This window comes from Psittacula echo (genome assembly GCF_963264785.1).
Source record: "Psittacula echo genome assembly, chromosome: 6".
Classification (NCBI taxonomy): Eukaryota; Metazoa; Chordata; class Aves; order Psittaciformes; family Psittacidae; genus Psittacula; species Psittacula echo.
This window is the reverse complement of record NC_137743.1, coordinates 57,673,769-57,697,842: the sequence shown is the minus strand read 5'-3', so window position 1 is coordinate 57,697,842 and position 24,074 is coordinate 57,673,769. Positions and strand designations below refer to the sequence as shown.

At 40.1% G+C, this 24,074-nt stretch overlaps 1 protein-coding gene across 1 annotated transcript in view; it reads left to right on the top strand.

The window, feature by feature from the left end:
• The window catches only part of ZMIZ1 (zinc finger MIZ-type containing 1), a gene marked incomplete at its 3' end in the record, with an annotated part of 221,336 nt that overhangs the window by 175,217 nt on the left and 22,045 nt on the right, over window positions 1–24,074 (top strand). The window contains 6 exon segments of the mRNA XM_080622186.1: window positions 14,085–14,199; window positions 16,359–16,576; window positions 17,991–18,189; window positions 19,255–19,527; window positions 21,615–21,803; window positions 24,006–24,074. Coding sequence (XP_080478312.1) covers window positions 14,085–14,199; window positions 16,359–16,576; window positions 17,991–18,189; window positions 19,255–19,527; window positions 21,615–21,803; window positions 24,006–24,074 — 1,063 coding nt within the window.

Here is a 24,074-nt window from a genome sequence, read left to right as displayed (position 1 = left end):
TTCTTCTGCTCAACATAAACACCAGCATTTCTGGCAATACTGGCTTACCCTATATTCTACATAATAGTAGAATATCCTGTGCAGTATCAAACAGTCCCTGTAAGTTTCTCTTGAGTATTGCCTTTGAAATCCTTTACTGAGCAAGATGCTGAGAGTCAGTTCTAAATCACTGCTGTTTACATATGAGATGCCCCTTTAGAAACATAATTCCTGTGGCATAACTTCATACCTATAATATCCGCAGCAGCCTCTCAGGGATTTGAAATACCTGCATCACTACTTCAGTGTGTGCTGTTGTCTTGTCTGTAATTTAGCCATAACTATGACTACTCAAAATCTCTGGAGTGGTACATTAGAATGAGACACCTCGTGACTCTCTCCAACTTCTTTTTCCGACTGGAACTGTTTATTTTCATGGATGTTTTATAATCAGTCTGTAAGGCAGTAGTGAAGTATAGGGTGAAGAATAGAGTTTTCTGATTGTTTGAATTAAAAAAAAATAAATATGGAATGCCATGAAGTACAATCCCAGTGATAAAGCTGTTGATGAAACAACATTTGTATTTGCATTAAATTACATTTGGGTCAAAAGCTTAGTATTAAAGTTCACAGTATCTTATCTCTAATACACAAGGGTTTTGTATGAATTCAAACAAACAAGAAATTAATGTAACCAGATACTTCAAGTTTTGTGAAAGAATTAGATACTAAATTAAATCTACCAAGAGCATATTCAAGAACCTTATGTAGCTTAACAGAGGGAATATAGGATATATGTCAGTTGCTGAATATCACTAGACAAAAAAAAACCCAAAACTTCCCCTGTCACAGGACTATTTTGAGTACTTTCAGACCGAGCTTTTTCTGCTGTTGCTTTCACTAGCAACAGAATTACCCAGAACTCTAGTCAAGGACTAGAATCGCAATATACCTGGTGCTATAGAATCACAGCTGCTTAGTCTCAAAGTTGAAACAGGGCTCAGCTATTTAAAATAAATTCTGACTCAAGAATGTATGACAAGAATCTGAATCTAAGGATTCATATTTAAGAAACTATGGGCACATACACTGGAGGGAATTCAGGCCTGGCCTATTTTTAGGGACAGCCTTTTATTTTTAAAAAGTTAATTGGAGTTGTGGGAGAAAACTGAAGAAAACAGATCAAGGAGGGCTTTGCAAATGATACTATTGGTCAAATGCACTTCTAGAGAACAGAATATATGCCATACAGGGATGTGCATGCATGATGGAGTAGGGGCTGTATTGTGCTGATTTCTTTCTAAATTTAGTTTTTCATTAACAGGATGATCAAGTGTTGCATATAGAACAAAATTTCAGCTAAATAACTATTACCTCATGTAGGGTGGTTGGTTGGACTGCAAACTCTTGTGCTTTATGGAACAGCATGAGCACTGGATTCTCAAATAAAAATCCCTCAGTCTTATCTTTCTTTTTTAAAGTATAATAATAGTCAGCTCAAACTTGCATGTGAGATTCATTGATTTATTTTATTTTATTTTTAGACTTTTTTATTGATTCATGTAGGTAAGTTTCACTCCTGTACTCAAGGTCCAGTGTGAGCCCTATCCACCTCCCTAATTCTGTATAACTTATAATTGAAGTCCTACTTAAAGGATTTATGGGGGACTTAAGGAAAGCCAGTAGTCTTTAGGCTGACCCTTCTGCATAGGAGTGAAATGTCATGCTTTCTAGCTTCCAGGGAGTAACGTTAACTTCCTTTTGTTGCAGTTTTCCAAACTGATATGTCTGTAATAACAGATACTACTCAAGGTGGCTGGGTTTTTTTTTTACTTTTAAATGAATTTAAGGTCTTCGGCAAATGCTGTTACATAAATATGTGATTATTGTCATTATACGCCTTCCTTTGCTTTGATCGAGTTCCTGCTTAACGCTTTATTGCATTAAGTGGTGGACCTTTACATGTGGATCAAATTGAATCTTGGTTGAAATGGGTACAGTTTCCATCAGTCCCAGTGGGAATTGCACCCTAGTTCAGTTTAGGCAAGCCCTAGGAGGCTTATCATTTCTTGCATAACTTGTAGTAAAACTTACTGTGTCAGCAAAACCACCTGAAAATAAACAGCTGTTAGTTGCAGTTTGGTACAGTGTCATGAACATTCATCAGGTTTTTATTGTCTTCTCTGTAGCTCCAAATTTTGGTCTTCTGTATTAATTGCCAGCTGTCTTGCAGTTAGTGACCAAAGGGTACCAATGTCTGTATAGGGCAGTCAAGATTGATGAAAAATATGAAGATAAAATTATTTTATCACAAAATTACTGAGTGCCGGAGGTTTTGAGAAAATTAAACAGTAGATCAAATTAAGTAGTAATTCAATATTATGGAAGGTGCTTTATGTATTATCATTATTGTTTTATGTTCAGGCAATTGCCATAAATACCTTTTATTCATTAGACTTGTGTTACAAAGGTGCTTATTTTTAGTGTTTGTTTTTGTGCCTTTTTTGTTTCTATTTGAACTTTACTAAGAGCTGAACTTTCAACATTGGTAGGAGCTCTTGGAAAGAATGGCAGTTCTCTGTCTGAATTTATGGGTGGTTAGGATTGGTTCTTACATTGTTTGTTAAGGATCAGAAGTGATCTGGCTATAACACACCAGCAGAAACAGTGACAGAGTCTCTGAAAAGGTTGCTGCCTTTTCAATTTTGCCATCATAGGCAGTTTTGACCAACAGTGATAGTCAATTTAAAAGAGTCTGGATGAGAGAAATGGTTAAAGGGAAAGGTCAGGTGCAAGCATATACCACCTTTGAAAACAAGCACGTTGTGTGCATTTTATACATCAGTTTGAAGTCAGGGATCACTTCGTTACTGCATGTAGCTGTGGCATACAGGAACAATCTTTGTGAAAGAATTCAAACCCTTTAGGTGAAAGATAAGATTGTTTCAAAGCCCTTTCATCTTTCTGTTTGTGAAGTTGTGAAATAAATATAATGAGGGACTGAACAGATGGTAAATCCTAATATAAGAGAATATACCCAGTAAAGCAACCTGTTACTCCTGATTCCGCAAGAGCAGCCTCTCTTTTTCTTCTGTCTTCCTTTCTGTCAAGAAATGTTAATATCCACCATCAAGAAAAAATAAGGGAAAAGTTCAGCATCAAAAATTGTTTCTGCAGAAGTGCCCTTTCTTAAAGAAAAAAAAAAACACCTCAGGATTTGTTCCAAACAGTATGCTGATGCTCTAAGCATTGTGAAGACAAAGCTAATTGCTCCAAAGTACTGTCCCAAGACTTATTTGCCCATCTTACCCTCCAAGTGAAACCAGAGACTAGTTTTAATGCACATACTTACTATGAGGAGGAGGTGGAAGAAAACCTCGAAAGAATATTGAAGCTAAATGCAAATTATTAGTACTCCCTAGTTAAAAACTGATAATGTGTAATCGTTAGCTGTTAATAATTGAGCCTGTAATATTTTCATGTGAAAAATCTGTATTTAATTTTAGGCGACATGTTTGTAGTCAATTCTCGTGATAGGAGAGCATGAGGGACACGATCTCTGAAAATAATAGTAAATGGCAGTTTAACTTCTTTTCAAATGTATACTCTTCACATGCTTGGTAAAAGGTGTAGGATAAAGATTGTCTTTTATTGTGTGTACAGCACCTTGCACAGATGCGAAAATAGGGCTTCTGTATTGATTAGAGAGTCAGTGCGATTGCAATCAGAAAAATATGCAGCAACACAACCACCATACTTTTGTCTTTTGTTTTGTTTTGTTTCTGATAGGTACATGTAAGTGTTATTCTACATTTTTTCCTCTCTGATATATTTACTAGATAAAGCAGTTTAGGGTTTTGCTATGTGATTTTTTTTATATTATTATTATTATTAAAAAGTGCCAGCTGATATTTTTTAAAATCCTGATAAAGACTAGGCAAATAGAATGTAAGGGATATATGCTGACTAAGGCAAACCCTGACCTTCACAGGCTTTTCTCTGTCTATGCTCGTTTTTAAAATACAGTAACTGACACCTCCGAAAAGACAGGTGTCATTCTCATGTTTGGAACACCCAGTTCTTGAAAATGTCTAATTGATTGCACTTTAGTGTTTAGCGATAACCACAATAGTATCATGCTGTTTACATGAGGGCTGCTCTCAAAAGCAGACGATTTGTGTTGAGTGCAGGTGATTTTCCTCTGCCAGTGTGTTGGGAAGATTCCCTCTGTCACTTGTTCTCAATGAAACCAGTTCATTCCTGACGGTGCTGGAGTTAAAAATCATTCAGCTATGGCAACATCCCTAGTTTTTACCCATTTTGACTGTTAACATGATAACTGTGTGGTGACACTGAAAGCTATAGTTTGCCCAGCTCTTTGATGCAAAACTCATTAAAATTATCAGAAGTCTTTTAACTGGATTGAGTACCTTTGGATGGGGAAGACCAGAACTAAGACAGTTCCCTTCAGCCACTGTAGGGCCAGGTCCGCGAGTGTGGTTTCGCAGGCACAGAGGGCTGGGGGAGCCCGGGGTCAGCCCTGGTGGGTTCGGTGTGTGTAGCTGTTTGCTGGGTACTCGTGCTATGCTGTGCTGTTGGTTGCACTCAGCCTGCCTGCCAGGAGGTGACATGGCTTCTGCCCAGGGAGGGACTTACAGTCTGGCGACGTGTTCCATATTCAGTGGAGTGGAAAAAAAAAATCTGGCATAAATCATGGCAAATACCTTGTCTTTTTTAAAGATTTCTGTTCTTTTTGGTAATTTGGCGACAGGAACACAGATATGTATTTTGTCTAAAACCTTGTATTTTTCTTGATGTCTTTTCTTTACACGCATCTGTCATTCATTCAGTTAGATGAAAATGTGACCCTCCACAGGATTTCCCTGAAAATATATTACAAAAGGAGTAAATTCCTGATACGGTTTTGTCCTTTTTTTATTATTATTAGTATTATTCCTGCTGTTCCCATGCACCTAGGTTCTTAAGTCTCTTTAGTATCGCAGTGGAAAGAAAATGAAATAGTCATTGCTATTTGCAGCGATTTCTAATGCAGGCTTTTCTAATGGTTTCCCTAAAATAAAATTGGTTAGAAATTCTTGCTAAAAAATTCTGCATTGTTTTCGCTATTGATGACAACAAAGCCTGCTCGGTAGACAGAGCACATCAGCGACCGGTGCAGATGGGTCTCTGACATTAATTAGATACTGGCAGTGCCGTTAGCAGGAATCGGAGGTTTCTTTCCGTGAAAGGACTGTTGTAGGAATGAGGAATAGCACGCCAGCCAGGGTATCTTCCGGCATGTCCTCATCTCCTCCACGCTGGGAATGCGGGGAAGGTACCACAGTCTGTTTATGCTCTCCGTTCCCACTTACCACGTCAGGGGAGACACGATGTGATGGTTTGTTTGCCCGTGTCACTGTGTCAGCAACAGCATTTCCAAACAACTTTGACAGGCAGAGTGTCGGAGACGGCTCGGGAAGACGTTTCTCAGACCTGCTCTGTACGTGCCACCGGGCGCAGCCGTCCTTCGCCGGAGAAGGCATTTGCCCGGGCTCCCTCTGCCCTGCCCTGCCGTGCTCGCCCGCTCCGGGCGCCGCCGCATGGCGAGGGGCTGCTCGGCGGCTGCCCACTCCCGTCCCGTCCCGACCCGACCCGCCCGTGTCAGCCTCCGGCGCTGTGGGAGCCACTGCCGCCCTGTCCCCGGCCGCTGCTCGCAGCAGCTGCTGCCCGGCGGCGCGGCTGGGCTCGGCAGGGCTCGCCCCTCTTCCCTGTCAGCCCCGTAGCCCCCGGCCCCGCGCGGTTCCAGTGAGCTGAGGCGGTGCGCTGCCCCCTCCCCTCCCGCCCTCCGCCGCGCCTCTTGAAGAAAGCGGTTTTTTTCTGTTGTCGGGGAACGTAAATCAGCTTCATCTAAAATCTCGGAAGTGCAAGTCCATCAAATCTTCTTCCTAGGCGCCTGCTACACCTTGCGTGAGTCAGACTGCAAAGCTCCCGGTGCCCTTCTCGCTGTGCGGGGCTGCTCGTGTTTCCCTCTGTCTCAGAGGCAAAAGCAGAAGTGGAATCTGCTCACGCTTACAGCGGTTCCTTCCCCGGTTGTTGTAGCAGTCGCTGACCTCCAGGCACTATGAATAAACAGCAAAGCTGGGAACAAAAGGAGTCTTCTGGCTGCCATTATCTCACATTAACATAGCAGACGCGCTGCGGTGTGAACAATGCGAGTCTCATTCGCCGATAATCAGCGAGTACCCAGGCATTTGGATTACCAAGGCAACAGGCAATGGTAGAATACTGGGTGGGTGTGTTTTTTATTGTAAAGGAGCAGTCGGATATGGAAACCCAGGTATATTGATAAAGCAGAGCAGAAGGAATGCCTGGTGGCAGGGGGGGACTGAGGGCTTGGGGTTGCATTCCGACACACGTGAGATAAATAAGACATGGATGAAGCAGGTCTGTGATGTGAGATGCAATAAAGATTAAACTGCATTTGTCAAGCTGAAAACGATCATAAGATAATTTCAGCATTTTGGAAAGGGTAACAGGTGGCATGTTAATAGCAGGGCTGTTACCGGTGGATTTTGTAACTGTAATCTGGGCTGTAGTAATGCGCTGCATGGTCTACTTGTGTGACAATAGAACTGGGTGTGATGCTTTAATCTTTTTTTCCTTTGATCAGGTGGATGCTCTAGTCCCATAATGTCAGATGATGGTAACCCCTTCTACTGCTTCTGAGGCAGGAGCAGGTCTCAGTAGAGTTTCTGTTTCTTATGCTTACCTGCATAGCTGTGATCGTTTTTTCCACATGGACAGAAATAAGTTGTGTTATCACTGCGAGTATCTTTGCGTGCATGCGCACACAAGTGTGCGCGGACATATCTGAAATCTGTAACATAGCAGGATTGTGTGTGTATACAGAGGGCTGTGGGTGTGTGCAGCTTCAGAAACTTCTGAAATGATCTAATTATTTAGCCTGATGCATTTTTCTAATTCCAGGGGTTAGATTAAGATGCACTAACTCTTGCTGAGCAGGGTGGTACTTTGCAGGCATGGCTCTTTAACTGATGAGACTGGGTGTAGAGTGAGGCAGGCGCCAGGAAGCAGCAGCGAGTGTGCCACAGCCTGACCTAAAGCAACCCAATGTGAAATGGAAGACAGCGTCCCCACCTCGTGCAGTCATAAGTCATTCAGGCCTCACAGGCCTTGTCGGGACTATGAAGACAAAGTTCAGGGCTTTCAGTTTTCAGAGGCACTTTGTATGGCCTGCTAAACTGCCGGCTGGATTTTTCTGTCTCAGTCTCCACGGGAGCAAATGTATTGTGGGTATGTGTGTGGCTGCCTGAATGGTTGTTGTAAAAGTGTGTGTTGATATTTAAGAGAGCAGAGGCAGGGGGTGATAGCCACCTGCTTACTGCAGGTGCCATCCAAACCACAGAGCTGATAAATGGCTTGCTGCTTTCACCTTTTGACTGCTTCACCTGCATCTGCTCACCTAGAACCGGTTCAGAATGCTTCTGTGTTTTTGAATGGTTTGCCAGAAAACAGCCTTCCTTCTTTTTACAGTGAATTACGAATTTTCTAACAGCTTTCAGTCTTCTCTTCAGTCTATATTGCTCATAGCCTGGTACAGGCAACATCCAGTACTGAAATAACACTTGAGGTAATTCTTTCTTGACAGGGAAGGACTAGGTATGGAACCTCTGGGTGTTTGGAGTTGGGAGAATCAAAGCTTTCCGAAGGATTAGAGAACATACTTATGTAGTTGGAAAGAGTAGAGGAAAACAACAAACTTGAGAAATTGGAGGGAGGGAGGGGAAGATATGATAATTTTTGAAGCTGTATATTTTTTCTGTAAGATCTGAATGTTTGGAGTCATGGCATTAAGAAGCAGAAGGAAATAAAGTCTCGCAGAATGCTTCCAAATTGGCTTTTTTCACTTTTGCATGACATAAAAATAACCAGTGATTTGAATGGGACTCTGTCTTACTTGTTTGTTTAGTGTAATACATGATAGAGCCTCAATTTATTCCAACACAATTTAAGCTTCATCAAATGATACTACTATTTGAGGAAGGTGTGCATCACATAGGCAGCATCAGTCAAAAATAAATTACTGCTAGCAATTCAAAGCCAGTATGAATATACAAACTTCCTACACTACCCTCTTTTTTTCTGATCTTTAACATAAGCACCTTAGGATACCTATACACAACATCAGCTTTTAGTTTGCTTCATGTCAGTGTGTGATGTACAGAGGCAGTTACTCTTTTGTCTTCATATTTCCTTGCTGACTGTAAGTGGCCTTCCTGCCCTTTCTATGCAGCTCTCTCCTTCCGCTGCCATATTCCTCCATGAGAACAGAGAGCAGATTGTGTAGAGTGTTTTCTACATCTATGGAAAACACAGCACAGAAGGCCAAGGGATAACTTCATTAAATTTTGTGTTAGGAATTTTTTTAATAGTAGTGTGTTTTAATACCTGTTAACTAGATCAGAAACTTAAAATTAAGTGTTTGAGTTGAAACGCTTTGGCCAAGCACTTTAGCTGTATGAAGATGATGCATGTATTTCAGCTGGTGAGGTTTTGTTCCCCTGGAAAAAACCTCAATGAAAAATGAGAAGTGGTTTCCTTCTAAATGTCCAAGGTTTTTGAAAAGAAAGCAAAAGCAGATCTATGAAATGTTTTTGATTGCCAGTAAGCAGAAACAAATTTTGTCTTTCAGGTGTCATATTGGGTTTTTTGTTTGGATTTTTTTTTTTTTTAATTGATAGTCAAGGCCAAGGGTATTTTCAGTGGAAATTTGACCAGAAATTAAATTTAAAAATCAGTAATAAATTTGATTGGTTATTTATTTATGAATAGATTGTTGGGGATTCCTAGCTTATTGAATTGGGAAAAATTAGCTGAAGTCGTTCCTGGAACATTAGCGTTGCATGAAACTGCCAAATAGTATTCCATCTGTTCTTGAGATTTTATTTTTAAAGAAGTTGTTAGGTTTTGTTTATACTGATTATGAAAATTACAAAAATGTGGTGAAATTCATGCATGTTCCATAACATGAACATATAAAAAAGGCAGTTCAAATCCAGTATTTGCACTGCACCATGCAAAACAGTCTTTTTCTTAAATAAGAATATGCTTAAGACAAGTTTATGGTGGTGCCCTAATCAAGAAGGTTTGCTAACCGAATCCATATTAGTAATAAAAGCTACGTGAGTGGTGTTCATTTGAGAAATCCAAGTAAAACAAAATCTAAACCTGAATGAAAAAAGCTAAGCTGCCTAGCTTGTGAGACAGTAGGGGCATGAAACACTGGTATTGGTGCTAGTTACCCAGGGCTTTATTTCCTGTTCTGTTTGTGGGATTTGTGATATTTTTCCACTGCAGACAGATGAGGGTTTAGGGTGAAAAGGGGAATGAGGCAGAAGCAATGAGCCTTGTTTGGAAATCGCTGTTTTAGTTTGTTTTAAAGTAGTGTCACCTAGAGGCATCAACAAAGAATACAGCCAAGGGGTGCTGGGCATCCTGAGCACGCACACACCCAGAGGCACTTGCAGAGGCAAATCAAGGTGCAGACACAGAGAGATGCTGGCAGGCAAGAACAGATCAGTAGCCCTGGGTTTGGGATGTATTTGGACCTGTCTGATTTTTAGCTGTGTGTAACTGCAAAGGAGCGTTTGGCCTGGGTTAGATCTCTGGCACCTCACTCCTTGTCATGAGATGCTCTCTTCTCAGTGTGTCCATGGGTGACAAAAGAAGACATGGGAGAAATTACAGCCAGCGTTGCACTGGCAGTTACCTGCTTATCTTGGTGTCAGCTGAAGACGTTATGGTAGAGTCAGTAGATTCCTTTAGAAATAGTTAGTAGAGTACATTAGGACTGTGTGGACTCTGTATGTGTCCAGCCAGGAAGGATGACTGTGCTTCAGAAACATTAAAGACCCCTGCAAAACTGTAAAGCTGGCTTGAGGGTAAGCTACAGAAACTAGCCAGCTAGCCCGTGAAAGCCCAATTATGGGAAACTTGATACCAGTGCTTGAAATGGAAAGGTCTTTTGAGAAAGCCACATCTGGTGCTTCTCTGCAGTAGTTGATATATTTTCAGTGCTTAAAACAGAGATAGATGCTTTATAAAGGTAGTCTTTTAGATATCTGGCTTTCTTAATAAGCCATGTGAAAAAAATCACTGGGAAGGCATAATTCAATTTTTTACCCTCCTCCACAGCATGTAAAGTACCAGTGCTCTAGGGATGCGTACTTTGCTAAACCATCTATATCTCTTCTTCCTCAAGCAACAAAGACATGTAAACATGAGTATCAGATACACATACAATTGCTTTAATGACAATATAAACATATTTAAAATACATAATTTTCAAATAATGCCACAAATCTTGTATAAATGACAGTAATTGACTAGTATTAATTTACTATATGGAGCTCACTTTTTATTAAGCAACTTCTACAGTCTGTGTCTGACATTAAGGCTGTAACTGTTCCAGAGAGGCTGGATATGCACCTGGTTCTGTTTTCCTAGTATTAGGGATTCACAACATCATAGTTTGAGAAGTAATTTCATTCCATCTCTCCCTCTTTGCTCTATGGCTTCCTCTGCTGCTTGACCAATAAAGCTGACCAGCAGTATGTATAGGTTCATTAACACTATTATAAATTTAGTCAATACTTTTTTAGTGGACTCCAGCTGAGCCCAAACTGACTCACTACCCTCCAGGGTGTAGTGAGAGACTTAATTGCCCTTGTATCGTTCAACAGGAACAATGTCATGGGCAGCATTTTGCTGTGGCTGGAGAGGTTGAAGCTTCTTTCTCTATTGGCTGCCATTTTCAAGTTTAAAGAAAGGGATTTCAGGATAATTCACAGCTCTGTATAATAACAGCGGAAAGTGAGTGCTGTCTTGCAAATGAGAATTGGATTGGTCATGTTTCATTACAGTACTTATATGGATTTTCCTTTGATGTTGGGAGTATTCCTTTGGGTTGTCTTAGGACAGAAATGCAAGTTGAAAGAGCAGAGTGGAGGGACAAGTAATCCTTAGTTGAGTGGCATGTGCTTCAGCATCTCCTACTGTTTGAAACCAAAGAAGCCTTCATGCAATGGAGGAAGGGTGGGTATTGTATCCAGTATAGCAAAAGTCATACTCAAACATGCATGTAATTGATGGGCAAGAGTATCATGCTGGAGGTGCACACTGCTAAAATGCTGTGTATTTCTGATCGAAGTAACTAAAGGGAAGTTTGAAGTGAGTCTAGTGCAGTAATTGTATAACAGGGTGTGTAAGCTGATATTCTGCAAGGTGCATCTATCACTATTCCAGTGTTGCCATAATTTCTGCTATTAGTGTTGTCTGTGATTTAAGGCCAAGTCCTGGGTTGGATCATGTGATAGTCATGTGATTTAATGTAAACAATGACAATTTTAAACAAGTCTGTACCTGGTAATTTTTTCTGGCTTTCCTGTGTTATACTGAGTCCTGTGCTGGGGGCTTTCATCATATGTCAACAATGTGGTTTCTTGAGGTGTTTTAACTATACTATAATAAAAATGGAGTGATTTACTCTTCTTTGTAATTAGGTGAAACAATTGTGTAGTCTTTGAGAACCCAGTGCAGCTTTCCACTAAACAAATGCTCTGACTTCACCATTGGAAACTATGGATGAATACTATATGAAATCTCTTCTGTGTGCTGTAAAGGTGAGGAACGGGTCCAAGGAATATGCTTTGGAGGCGAAGAAAGTGAAGAAATAGTTATAACTTCTTAATAGCAGACTAAGGCATCACTAGCTCGAAGTTTCAATGTGCGTATAAACTGTATGGCATATTTGCATTAGAAGAACCTTTAGCAACTTTGTGGTTTGACTCCTGCCTGTCATTACCCTTCTTATTTACTCCTATACTTGCAAAAGATTTGCCTTGTCCCTTAGGTTTTGTTACCTGTCCCCAGTGCATCAGTGGAGAATAGAGAGGAACGGCTGCAGAGTCCTTTCACTGCTTATGTCATGGAGAGAGCTTCTGTGTAGTCATTGAAATATACAAACACTCATATGTGCCATAAATATCCAAACAAATCACAGAGCAGACATCATCAAAAGCAGTCAGAGAAGGAAGTAAAGTAGGAGGCATCACTCAGAATAGGAAAAAGAGGAAGGCTTAATAGCAGTCACAAATTCTGGGTTAGTCATCATTTGTCTCCATGGTGGGTGGAGGGGACCTGCTGAAGCATTGCGTCACTTGCAAATATTAGTCACTGAAGCTATTGTCTGCACTTCTGAATGAGAGGGGCAAGATTCTCAGCCTTCTAAGAGAAAATCTAGTAAGAAAAGTGGGCTAGAAGGACTTACTGATTGCAAGGTCTTAAATATGCCCTTATTCACACATTGTTTTGTATGGATGCTGTCAACATAAACATTACATGTCAAGCATATTACAGAGACTTACTATTTTCCATTAATTTTCCCTAATTATTTGTTAGAGGAAATTATTCTTTCCCTGATTTAATCAATGCTATTTTTGTGTGTGTGTGTGTGTGTGTGTGTGTGTGTGTGTGTGTATGATTTTACTGCTTTATTCTATTTGGGTATTTTGAAATGGGTCAGTTCAGGTTCACAGTTATGTTCTAATATAGTGCTGTTGTGCTCACACAGCATTATGGTATTTGAAATTTCCTAGTTGTTTATGAAATGTTTCATTTTACCTTATACAGTTGCTGATGCTGTTATTAGATTATTTGTTACTTGGGACACACTTTTTATCGCATGTGTGCACACTCTAAGCAAAGCAATTCCTATTCCTAAATGGTCTACATGAGGTGTTACAAACAGGCTAAAGAATGATCACATGGGTAGTCCTTGATTTTGGCTCACAGCACAGGAAGAAGTAGTGGTCCAAGCTTTGAGTACTGTCTGGGAACATGGGAGAGTCAGCACCCTGGTCTGCCACAGCCCTTTCTTTTTAGGGCTTTGGCAGGTTGGTTGTCTCACCTTGTCTTGTATGAATTGATTGTTTGGCACTTCACAGTGCAGGCCTTGAAGAATATAGATAAAGCACTCACAGAGCCTGTATGGTGGATTCTTTAGGCAGGGTAGCCCTGTACAGTGATAGCTGGTAGTCCAAGCAAAAATGCAGTTCTCAATTATAAAATACAAGTAAGTGGCATTAGAAAATGAGACAGCAATGTGTGTGTGTGTGTGTATTAAATGGTATATATATATAGATGATGAAAGATCACGTGCGTGTATGTGAACATATATGCAAATAGAAATCTAATTTACAACTTAATAATATGAGAACAAGCAAATTTCAAGTGGAATATATTTTGCAGTTCTTGGATTAATAGTTCCTTCCACTGGATTTAGCATATGTCATTAATTACACTAGACGCATGCCTATCCTGCATTCATTTTGAAGTCACCAATGCTTTCATGTGAAAAGAACTGTAAGAAATGCTTGCTTGTATCTGTGGACAAAGCTAGTGGAAAAACCCAATCTTCTCGACCATATATTTATCTGAAAGATGTGTTCTGTATCTGCAGTTGATTTTCTAGAATGCTGATTAGCTGATACTGTTTTTGGCATGCAGCTTATCCACCGTGTGGGAGAACACTATCTGAATTTCAATTTACTTTTCCAAATGATGGTGAACTGCTATTGCTTTAACGGCTTTTCTGGCCATGTGGGGACCCAGTGCAGACAGTGGAGCTGCAGTCTGGTCTCAAAATCTAATTGAATTGGTAGGAGCCAGCTGAAGCAGTGATTGTTGAAGAGCTTGAGATGGATGGCAAAAAATAAGTGATTCTGAGCAACTTGCATAGTTGTTTGAAACTCTGCTGCCAGGTTTATTTTCACTTTCATTGGTAACATACCTTATGGTGAAAGCCCTGTCTTAAATATACCTAAGGTATTCATTAGTTCCATGTGGTTTTGATATGGTCATGTTGGTATTAAGAAAAATTTTATACTTGTGAAAGTACTAGGCTAATAATTGAAGGAGGAGTGGAGAGTTAAGGTAATGTCGGGTTTTAATCTCTTTTCCCTGCCAGCAACTTGCCACTGTTTAAACTTCCAGAATCTCATGCTCCTAAACGTTTGTTTTTGCAGTGATGGGTCTTTCCCTTACGATTCTGTTCCCTGGCAGCAAAATACCAACCAGCCTCCAGGCTCTTTGTCAGTGGTCACCACAGTATGGGGTGTGACTAACACCTCTCAAAGCCAGGTAAGCTTCCTTTTTATGCTCCCTCCCCTCTACATACAGATTTTCACTAATGTGTGCAAAATTGAAGGGTTTTTGGAAGATTCTCTTGGGATTGATAAGAGTGTCTTTCTTGCATATGGTGCATTTTTTGCCAGTGGTCTCCTCTTTGGAAGCATCGAAAGGAGTTGTCTGAGAGCATGAGTCAGTAACTCCTTTAGCTGCATGCAAATGTCAGGCTTGGGTTTACTGCTTTTTTTGCACTGTATGGTTTCAACACTAAAAGAATGATTTTGGGATAATACCAAACTTTTTGGGAAATTCAGATTTAATTGGAAGAGTTGTTTTATAAAAAAAAAAAAACCAAAATTCTAGCTAGATTCACCAAATGACAGTTATTGTTGATTTTACCTGGGGTTGTGTCATACTTGTGGACTGGTGAAGGCCTGTGCCAGGTCTGCCCACACACTGAGATACTAACTACCGACTATAGGCTGTGCTCTTTTCAACCTCTCCTGTTAATACAGCCTTACTTTAAAAAAATATTTCAGTATGCATCGAAGCAAAGGCATGAGCTCCTGGCTTCCAGGTGAGACCCATACTTAGTGGATTTCCATTTGGTTCTCTCCACTCTTACCTCTCTTTTTCTTCTGCAATGTATATTGAATTATGCTATACAAAAAGAAGCAGCTTTAATGAAGGAGATGCCAATTATTTGTGATAGTGTACTCTCCAAGGGGTGCGGTGCAAATCAAGCTCTCAGGCAGTTTAGCCTTTTCTTACACTGTAGGTGAAGTGCTCTAAACACATCAACATCTTTAATGAGTACATAAATCTAACTTGTCTTTTTTACCTTTTTTAAATCAAGTGATATTAGATCCAACACAGAATTTTCAGTGTAATTGTTTTTATTATTTTAATTTTGGTCAGAAAAATAAAACCAAAACTGTTATGGATTGAGCCACTTGAAAAAGAAATTATTCAGGGACCAAGTCATACAAATACTCACATGGCAGTTATGTAAGCATTGGTGGTGGCAAAATCTTTCTTCAAAAAATAGAGAGGAAACAGTGATGCAGATCTATAACATCATTTATTATTGTTGATTTCTTTTTAACACCTTAAAGGAAAAGGTATCCCATCTGGGAAAGAAACACCTGAGTAAACAGGTGTTTCTACAGTCTGTACATTGTCCAGAAAATGGAAATACAGTTTCCTGTGAAAATCTTTCACACTTAAAAAGGCAAAAGGAAAGAGGGGGACGTGGGGGAAAGACTCAGATTTTTGTTCTATCCTAAAACACTGTAACGTTGCTTGAATTCTTTGTGATACTTCAGAAGAATGTGCAATAGCAGGGAAAAAAAAGTGCTTTGGTAAAAAGAAGAAAATGGTTTTTCAGAATCACTGCAAGAGAAGGGCGAAACTCTTTAACATGAAGCTTGGTTGTGGTTATTCAGAACAGATTAAAATGAATGACAGGGTTTCCCGTAAGTCTTCAAGTTCCCCAAGGGAAAAGGCATTGGCCAGGATCACTGATTTCCTTCTGCAAATTCCCAAAGCTGAAATTTGGTCTTGTGCAAAAATCGCTATATTTTTTCCCAAGGAGAAGACAGATTTCCATGCAGGTGATCCATGAACAGCCATACTTACATCTCAAAGGAAATCATAGCAGTTTTGATTCAAAGGGAAAAAAAATATGCCTCAAACAAGCAAACCAAGTCCTTTTAAAAACAGAACAGAGGACACTAAAATACATTCCTTCACAGTTCTACATCTGTAGTACCCTTTGCAGTATGCCCGTGGGACTGAATATTTGCAAATTATTTGAAGTCCTACACCCAGAAAAAAAAAAAAAACAAAGGCATTTCCTAAATCAGATGAATTTGTCACAAACAGAGCATGGTTCTAAGAGGTCTATGTAGTACCTTTTTTCATAAGCGTGTTAGTTTGGGTTCCATCTAGTTAAAAATCTGTGAAGGATAATTAGAGATCAGAAAGTCTTGTTTGGAATGGCAAAAGAAGAAATCACCAAGAATGTGCACTTAGACATCAACAAGGTGTATGCTTATTAGAGTTCAGAGTACAGGGTGGTTGTATTTTAATTTATTGATTGCAGAAAATCAACTTAATTTGCTTGAGGTAGTTCAAGGTACAGCCCTTTATTCTCATGTTTGTCCTCACAGGTGCTGGGAAATCCAATGGCAAATGCTAACAACCCTATGAACCCAGCAGGAAATCCCATGGCTTCTGGGATGACTACCAGCAACCCTGGTATCAATTCCCCTCAGTTTGCTGGACAGCAGCAACAATTTTCAGCCAAGGCAGGCTCCACTCAGCCGTACATACAGCAGAGCATGTATGGGCGACCCAATTATCCTGGAAGTGGAGGCTTTGGTGGCAGGTAAGGTTTACTTGTGTGAGGTGGGAAATGGATGGAAATCATTGATGAAGCTTGTTTTAGTGGCCTGGCAGAAGTGTCTTGGGCTTATTTTAATTATATAAAGTCTTAGTAGCTATTTTATGCTGGTTAACTCAAGTGCGTGCCGCTTTTACAGCTTCAGAAATCAGCTACCCAAACTGCAGTAAAATTCATCACAGTAAACAGAAATGGCTTAGGTCAATCAATTAGCTTTAATAAACCCCCAAAATAAAGTTTTAATTAAGAGAGATTGTTAAACAGACCACACACTTAGGGATGATTAACATTTAATAAGGCCAGGATGTGAAAGGTATTGATGGTATAATTTCTACGTGTGCATGAAGGAATAAACTTGTATTAGGCAAAGTAGGTTCCAATGCAGTGGCATATTTCTGCCCATATACTTACTCCACAGTAGGAATTTGAAAAGAATTGGGGGTGAAAATGTTTCTTAAGAGAGAGATGGTCAGGCTGTGTATTTTTTTCGGGGAAGTAAATGCTGAATTAGTGAAATAAGGCAAAAACTAATAGCCTGGGGTTTGTTACATTTTTACTTTCTGTGTCTATGCTTTGTAAACAAGGGTGGTAAGTGCACTTAGCTGAAACCACTATTTATGGTCTCTCTGCAAAGCCTACTGAAAAGGTTGTTAGCATAGTCAGTCTACTGTGAAGAATAAAAGCCTGGGACACTGAGAACTTCTCTTTCCTTTCATCTCTGCCACTGATTTACTGAGTGACCTTGAACAAATCAGAAAATTTCTTTGGCTTTGTATTAACATCTCTAAAATGGGCACAGTATACTGGCTCATATTTATAAAAATGGTTGATGCCTTGGAGTGAGAAAGGCATGGTTTAGCTTAATTTGTCTTATGATCAATAGGAGAGCCTGGTAGGAACTGCAGAATACGCTGTATGGGATGCAGTAGAGCTGATTGCATTGGGTCTCTCCTGTCCTTTCTGCTAAGGGTCAGGGAAGAGCACTTACGATGCTGGGAACACTTGGTGTAGTTCACCACTGAGGCAAATGAGCACACTGTAGAGGAGAAAGCTGTCTGTTGACGCTGCTGTGTGATATACTGCTACACTATTGGGAAATGAAGAATGCATTAACTGCCAGGATTTCAGTTCAGCTTCACAGTAAGCTACAGAGCTGCAAAGCAGAACACCGCCCCTGAAACTACTGATGGTGGGTCCTTGCAATCCCAGTGGCTATGGCTGCTACACCTGAGCAACACTTGCATCTCATATACGCACCTCATGCCTTGTCCTGCTGGCTTTCATTAGGTGTTGTAATGGTTTTGGAACAGTTCCAGATGAGGATCACGCCAATGTTCAAAACAAAATCACCAGGCACGTTTTAATTCTCTCTTTCTTTCTTTCCTTTCTTCCCTGTCAGTTACCCAGGAGGCCCAAATACCCCTGCAGGAATGGGGATCCCACCCCACACGAGGCCGCCAGCTGATTTCACCCAGCCAGCTGCCGCTGCCGCTGCTGCTGCGGTTGCAGCTGCAGCTGCTACAGCAACAGCTACAGCTACAGCCACTGTGGCAGCCCTTCAGGAAACGCAGAATAAGGACATGAACCAGTATGGACCGGTAAGAGAATAACCCTTATGTCTTCCTACCTGCTTGATGGAGACCGTTACAGAGAATTGGGCTGTTCTTCTTACTCCCCTGTTTATTAGGATGCCTACTGTATTTTTTTTAATTACTTTTTTTTTGTGCATGAGCATGGTTATAAATGCTTACGGGAAGCTGCTGGAATGTGTGTATGTAGGTATGAGTTGATCTCCCATGTTTTTCCCAATAAATCATAGAATCATAGAACAGTTAGGGTTGGAAATAAATCCTGCCTAACTGTATTTTGTAGTTTGGAGATTGTCCCTTAAAAAAATTGAAGATTACCAGAAGTTACAGCTGCATCTGATGTGATATATTGTTGCTGCCTCTGCCAGCCTTTGAACCTTTAAATTTGAGTACCTGGTAAAGTGTTCCAGAATCTCGGAATAGGTTTTTTACCGCTTCAGTAATTGTTTATTTTGCCAGCTACAGTTGGTTGGTTGGTTTATTTCCCCTTCAAACAAGGAAACAACAGTAGAGAAGGGATTTGCTTTTTAATAACATTGTCTGTAAGAACAGCTATGCGAGACATGCATTTCTGGTGATCCATAGCCTGCAGCATGTCATGACTTCATGTAATATTTTTCTTAAAATAAACAAGGGTTTGATCAATTCAGGTTTTTCCCTCCTTAGCTTTTTTACCTCTCTGAGTTCTGATGTATATGGCCTCATATGCCAGGTGATGTAAAGAAGCACATGTTTTAGAAATTGTAGCATTGTGCTGTATTTACACAGCCAACTTCCTAACCTGTTTAGCTTACAGTAATAACTAGTCAATTTAAACAAGTTAATTGCTCACCTTAGACTTAGGTCTGTCTTCCTCTCTTATGCCTTCTACAATTCCAATTGAGTTGTTATAATTAACGTCACTGCTCATCAGATGTTGGAGAACACTGAAGGAAAATGCGACATAAGTCCTCCCCTTCTTCCCTCCCCTAAAAGCATGTTCAGCTCCCTCCTCCCGTTTTAAATGCATGTCGCATTTTATTCTTTTTTTTTTTTTTTTTTCTTCTTCCGTTGAAGGTTTGTTCCTCTTTCCAGATGGGTCCAACTCAGGCTTACAACAACCAGTTTATGAACCAGCCTGGTCCTCGTGGCCCTGCTTCTATGCCAGGCAACATGAACCCAGCAAGCATGGGAGCAGGAATGACACCTTCCAGTATGAGTGGGCCACCCATGGGCATGAACCAACCTCGGCCTCCTGGGATGAGTCCCTTCAGCACCCATGGGCAGAGGATGCCTCAGCAAGCCTACCCAGGCCCACGTCCCCAGTCTTTGCCTATACAGGGCATAAAGAGACCGTACCCAGGAGAGGTAATAAGATAAATTATGTTTTGTATACACTGTTTCCCTGTGATGCAACATGCTGGGTAGTGTGTGGTGCACATCCCTGTAAGATAGGTATGTCATTGTTCCAGCCTTGATAGGAATGCTGCCATTAAAATACAAGTGGAAGCAGCTCTTTCTTTTTTTGGGTTGGCCCTTGCTGTATTAGTCAAGATGACAGTCATTAAAACCAATAAGGGCCCAAAATCAGCTGAGCCCTCAAAATGTATGTCACTTTAAGATTCCCATGCTAGATGGTGAATTTGTAAACCATAAGCAGACTTCTTTCACAGGAGTGGATTTATTTAATGTGACAACTTAAAAGAGACGTTGAAGGTGAAATACTTCATTTGAGCCCAGTACATATGTGATCTGCATTTTCTTGGGTGGTTTTATTGCTCTAAAGAGATACGGGTGAACATTGTATGAACACCAATAGTAATAACATTTATTTTAAAGACCAATTGCTTTCCAAACTTCTTGAGGCTTATTTTTCGTAGGCACTGAGATGAATATAAATCATGTTGAACTCAAATCCCTCTCTGTCAGCATTTATCTAATATAAGTTTATTTGGAGTGTGGTATCTCTTAAGTTCCCATGCTGTTATACGAGATCTGAGTGGCTTTGTAAACAAAATTACATTGCCATTGACTTAAGGCAAAACACTTAGGGTCAAAATTTTAGAGAAATGTAGACAGCCAAAGATGTAGACAGAAAAGCTTTTGGATTTTAAAAAGTACCAATGCATTTTACTATTGAAATTGGTATGAATCAGGCAGTAGGTGCTCGAAAATCCCACCAACTCTCTCAGCTCTATATGCACCTAATTATCTTTACGAATCTAGCCACATTACTAGCTTCAGAGATAATTTGCTGGTGAAATTCTGTATTAAACTGAGACTAAAACAACCGCTGTAACTTCAGGTGTAGAGCTTTGAATATTGTGACATTGCCCTGACTATAATAATGGTAGTAAGACTTTCTAGTAAACATACAGCAAAGAGTACCACAGCATGCAGAAAGTATAGCAAACATTTATTATTGGGCTACATTTCTTTCCTGATCTGCAAACTACTTTTTTTTAATTAATTAAAAAGTATTCAGAAATGTAAAAAAAAGTGATGTGCTTTAGCAGGAGTTGCTTCTCTGGGATGGCTTTTCATACTGCTATTTACTCTACAATTAAAAAAACACAAAATGTGTCTTGTTCAGATACTTGCTACCTTCAGATTTCTTTTGCTGCTTCAGAAGCAGGTATTTCCTTTTAAGTGAATATGGTCATGTTTCCAAGAAGTCAGTGCTGAACAATACACTAAATGCTACATGCTTGCTGGTCTGGAATTCTGCAGGTCTTATAGATGCTATTTGCTTATTGGCTTTTGAAGGCTTCATTTATGGAAACTGCCTGTTAATCAGTTAATTTTTCAAATTGATATTATATTACCTCTAAAGTTCCAATTTTCATAACTTCAATTCCAAAAACTGCAGCACAGTACTAGTTAGCACTAGCAGGGCGTTTATGACTAGTGGTGGTGTCTCTTTAGTTATTAAGGTCTTGCTATATGCTCTAGCACAAGGCCAGGATAGCAGCTGTATTGAGCAGAGGGATGTGTACGGCACAGGTTTTTGCCCATTCCAGGGTATTTTATTTTTTTTTTATGGTACTTTTTGTGCTTCCATTCTCCATCTGGAAACAGATCCCCAGGGTTGGGGCTGGTAGCACTTGCAACAACACAGAGATTTTGCGAACACTGCATCTGATTGTGATTCTGGTTTCTTCAAACGCAATGCCCTTTGAACAGTGCTGCAAGGCTAAGTGTACGTGTGTGTTAAGATACATGGTTATTCTTATCCCACTTTGGTATGTGGGATTTTTATGCTTTAAAATGAGTATTCCCTTCCAGCCTTCAAGGGCCTGGTTTAGGCATGAGTGGCACTAAGTTGAGAAGTATGCACCCAGAGGGGTTTTTGGTTTTTTGTTTTGATTTTGCTGTCAAATGTGTGCTAATAATCAGTTTAGGACAGCTGCTTGCATGAAACATCTTTATCTTCTTTAATCTCTGTCATGAAATAGCCGAATTATGGAAACCAGCAGTATGGACCAAATAGCCAGTTTCCAAACCAGCCTGGTCAGTACCCCACTCCCAACCCTCCAAGACCCCTTACATCTCCCAACTATCCCGGACAGAGGATGCCAGGCCAGCAAAACACAGGGCAGTATCCTCCTCCAACAGTCAACATGGGGCAGTATTACAAGGTAAGAGTTTTCAGATTATCTTATTGCGTTCCACTAGACATTTATGAATGAAGTCACATGAATTATTTCATAGCTATTGCTTTTATGTAATTAAAGGGGAAAAAAAGCAGTGTTTTTACTAATGTTTGGATATCACAGGATCAAGTCAATCAGCCAAGTTGCATTGTAACTTCAGAGCAGTTCATAAAGAAAACTGAATGGTACTGGAGCTCATTAGAGGCTTTTACAAGAAAATGTTGGTTTTGCTTTAAAAATAGCCTGTAAAAAAAAGGTACCTAATGGGATTCAGGTGTAATATTTTCACCTATTCATGGCACCCTGCAAAAATACAACTTTGGAAATTTGTAATAAACAAGTTCAGTGTTGCAGCATCCCGTTTTCAGACCTACAGTGGTCACTGTTGGATTAAGCTAGTTCAAACTTAAAAGCTCTTCCATCTGTAGAATTAATCTTTCAACTGAAGTTTATGTGACTTTCTCTGACCTCTCCCTCCCCTTTTCTCCTTCTTTTCCCTCTGTGCTGCTTGTTTTGGGCAGGAATTAATATTGTTAAAATTTTGTCTAAAGCCTGCTTTATGGATACATTTTGAGCCCTTCATATTCTCCAAATTGAGTTTGTACTGAGGGTCTGCTGAGGCTTGATGTCTTTGAAGTGCACACAAAAGTGATCTTTTGCATACAGGGTACTCCAGTGAGCATAAAAATGGGGAGGACCATCAATGGTCTAACCTGTTCTTAAAGCGTTAGCTGTTGAAGTCTCTTAACTACTTACTGATCCCTGATGTGGGCTAAAGAATCTAAGTTGCACATTGGTGTTGAACTGCAATTGTTCCAGTGTCATTCAGACAAAAAAAAAAAACCCAAACACCGTTGAATAAATGAAAGAGGAAACAACACTCTTTACTATAGAGTATATGTTCTACCAAGCTGTCCACTGTGGTACCCAAAGGAGTGCCTCTTGTATCATGGCAGCTTTTGCAGTACACTGCCAGGAAGAACATGAGGAGGAGACAGATCCTCAACTGCTGTAATTCCAGTGCAGTCACTTATGCTAAAGTAACAACAGATGATCTCTGTCAAGTTTTTAAGTGACAGATTTTTTAATACATTTTGCATGTGTGTATTTGAGATGGAGTTTTAAGTTTTTTGCTTACAGTATAACTCTAACAGGGAGTCTGTGGTCTTTCCAATGCATCCTTTATTTTGTATCAAATGACGACTGATCTGGAAACAGAAAAGAAGAGACCTTGTTAACAAGGGAGTTCATCCTGGCTAGTGGAAAAATTCCAGCTTTCCACAGACAGGACCTGAGCCTTTGGATTATAGTGATTGTGAAGATAGTAACTCTGTGTGTTAAAAAAGCAAAAATGGTTGGAAATGTAAATGCTCAAGATTTCTTAGATACTTTAGAATATCTGACGCTAGCAGTGCAGCGTTTAGATACAGAATCAGATTTGAAGTCTTGATACTTTGGCTGTCTGTAAAGATTTTCATCTTCTGACACTCCCATGAATATGTGCTTATGGTACATGAGCTATTACAAGAGCGTGACTTGAAATAGCAGTTTTGGTTAATATCAGCTTCCTTCATTACTGGTTTATTCTGTTAACTACAGCCATCCCCTTAATTACAAGAAACAAAACCAATGATGTTTTAATACTATAGCTGCTATTTATCCCTAACCTTCCTTTTAATTTGTCGTATTCAGCATCAAACTAAGAACAAAATCTAATTGTAGGTACACAGAATAAAAGACATACGCTGACCCTCAGAGCTTTCATTCTGAGTAGATGAGTTGGACGGGGGTGGAAGAAGGGATAGATGACAGTAAAAGGGACAGAAACATTCTAATTTCATGTCTTTGGAATTTGTTTTTCATGTAGGCTTTTGTGCAGTGGGGCTATTCTGGGAGGAAGCCAAAGAGATACAAAGGGCTGGGTGGGTTGGGTTGGGGTGGTGTGGAAAAACTAAAGTGAATTGCCAGTTGTTTTTGGAAAGAGAGCCTTCAGAGGAGTGCGACAAGCCTTCTGGCAGCCATGCTTGTATCTGGTTATTGCCTGAGTTAAGCTGGCTGGTCTGGTTTCAGTTCCTGCTTTGCTCTCCTAGTCTGCCTCTTCCCTGAAGGCCTCAAGGGACCTCCTGTGGTTTCTTCTCCTTCCGGTGACAGAGAGGCCTCCTTACCTTGTTTGCAGTATTTGGTGTTTGATAGCAGTGCAGTTCACAAGGCTTTTTATTCTTATTTTCAGGCTGCAATAACAATATGATGTTATCTGTTTTC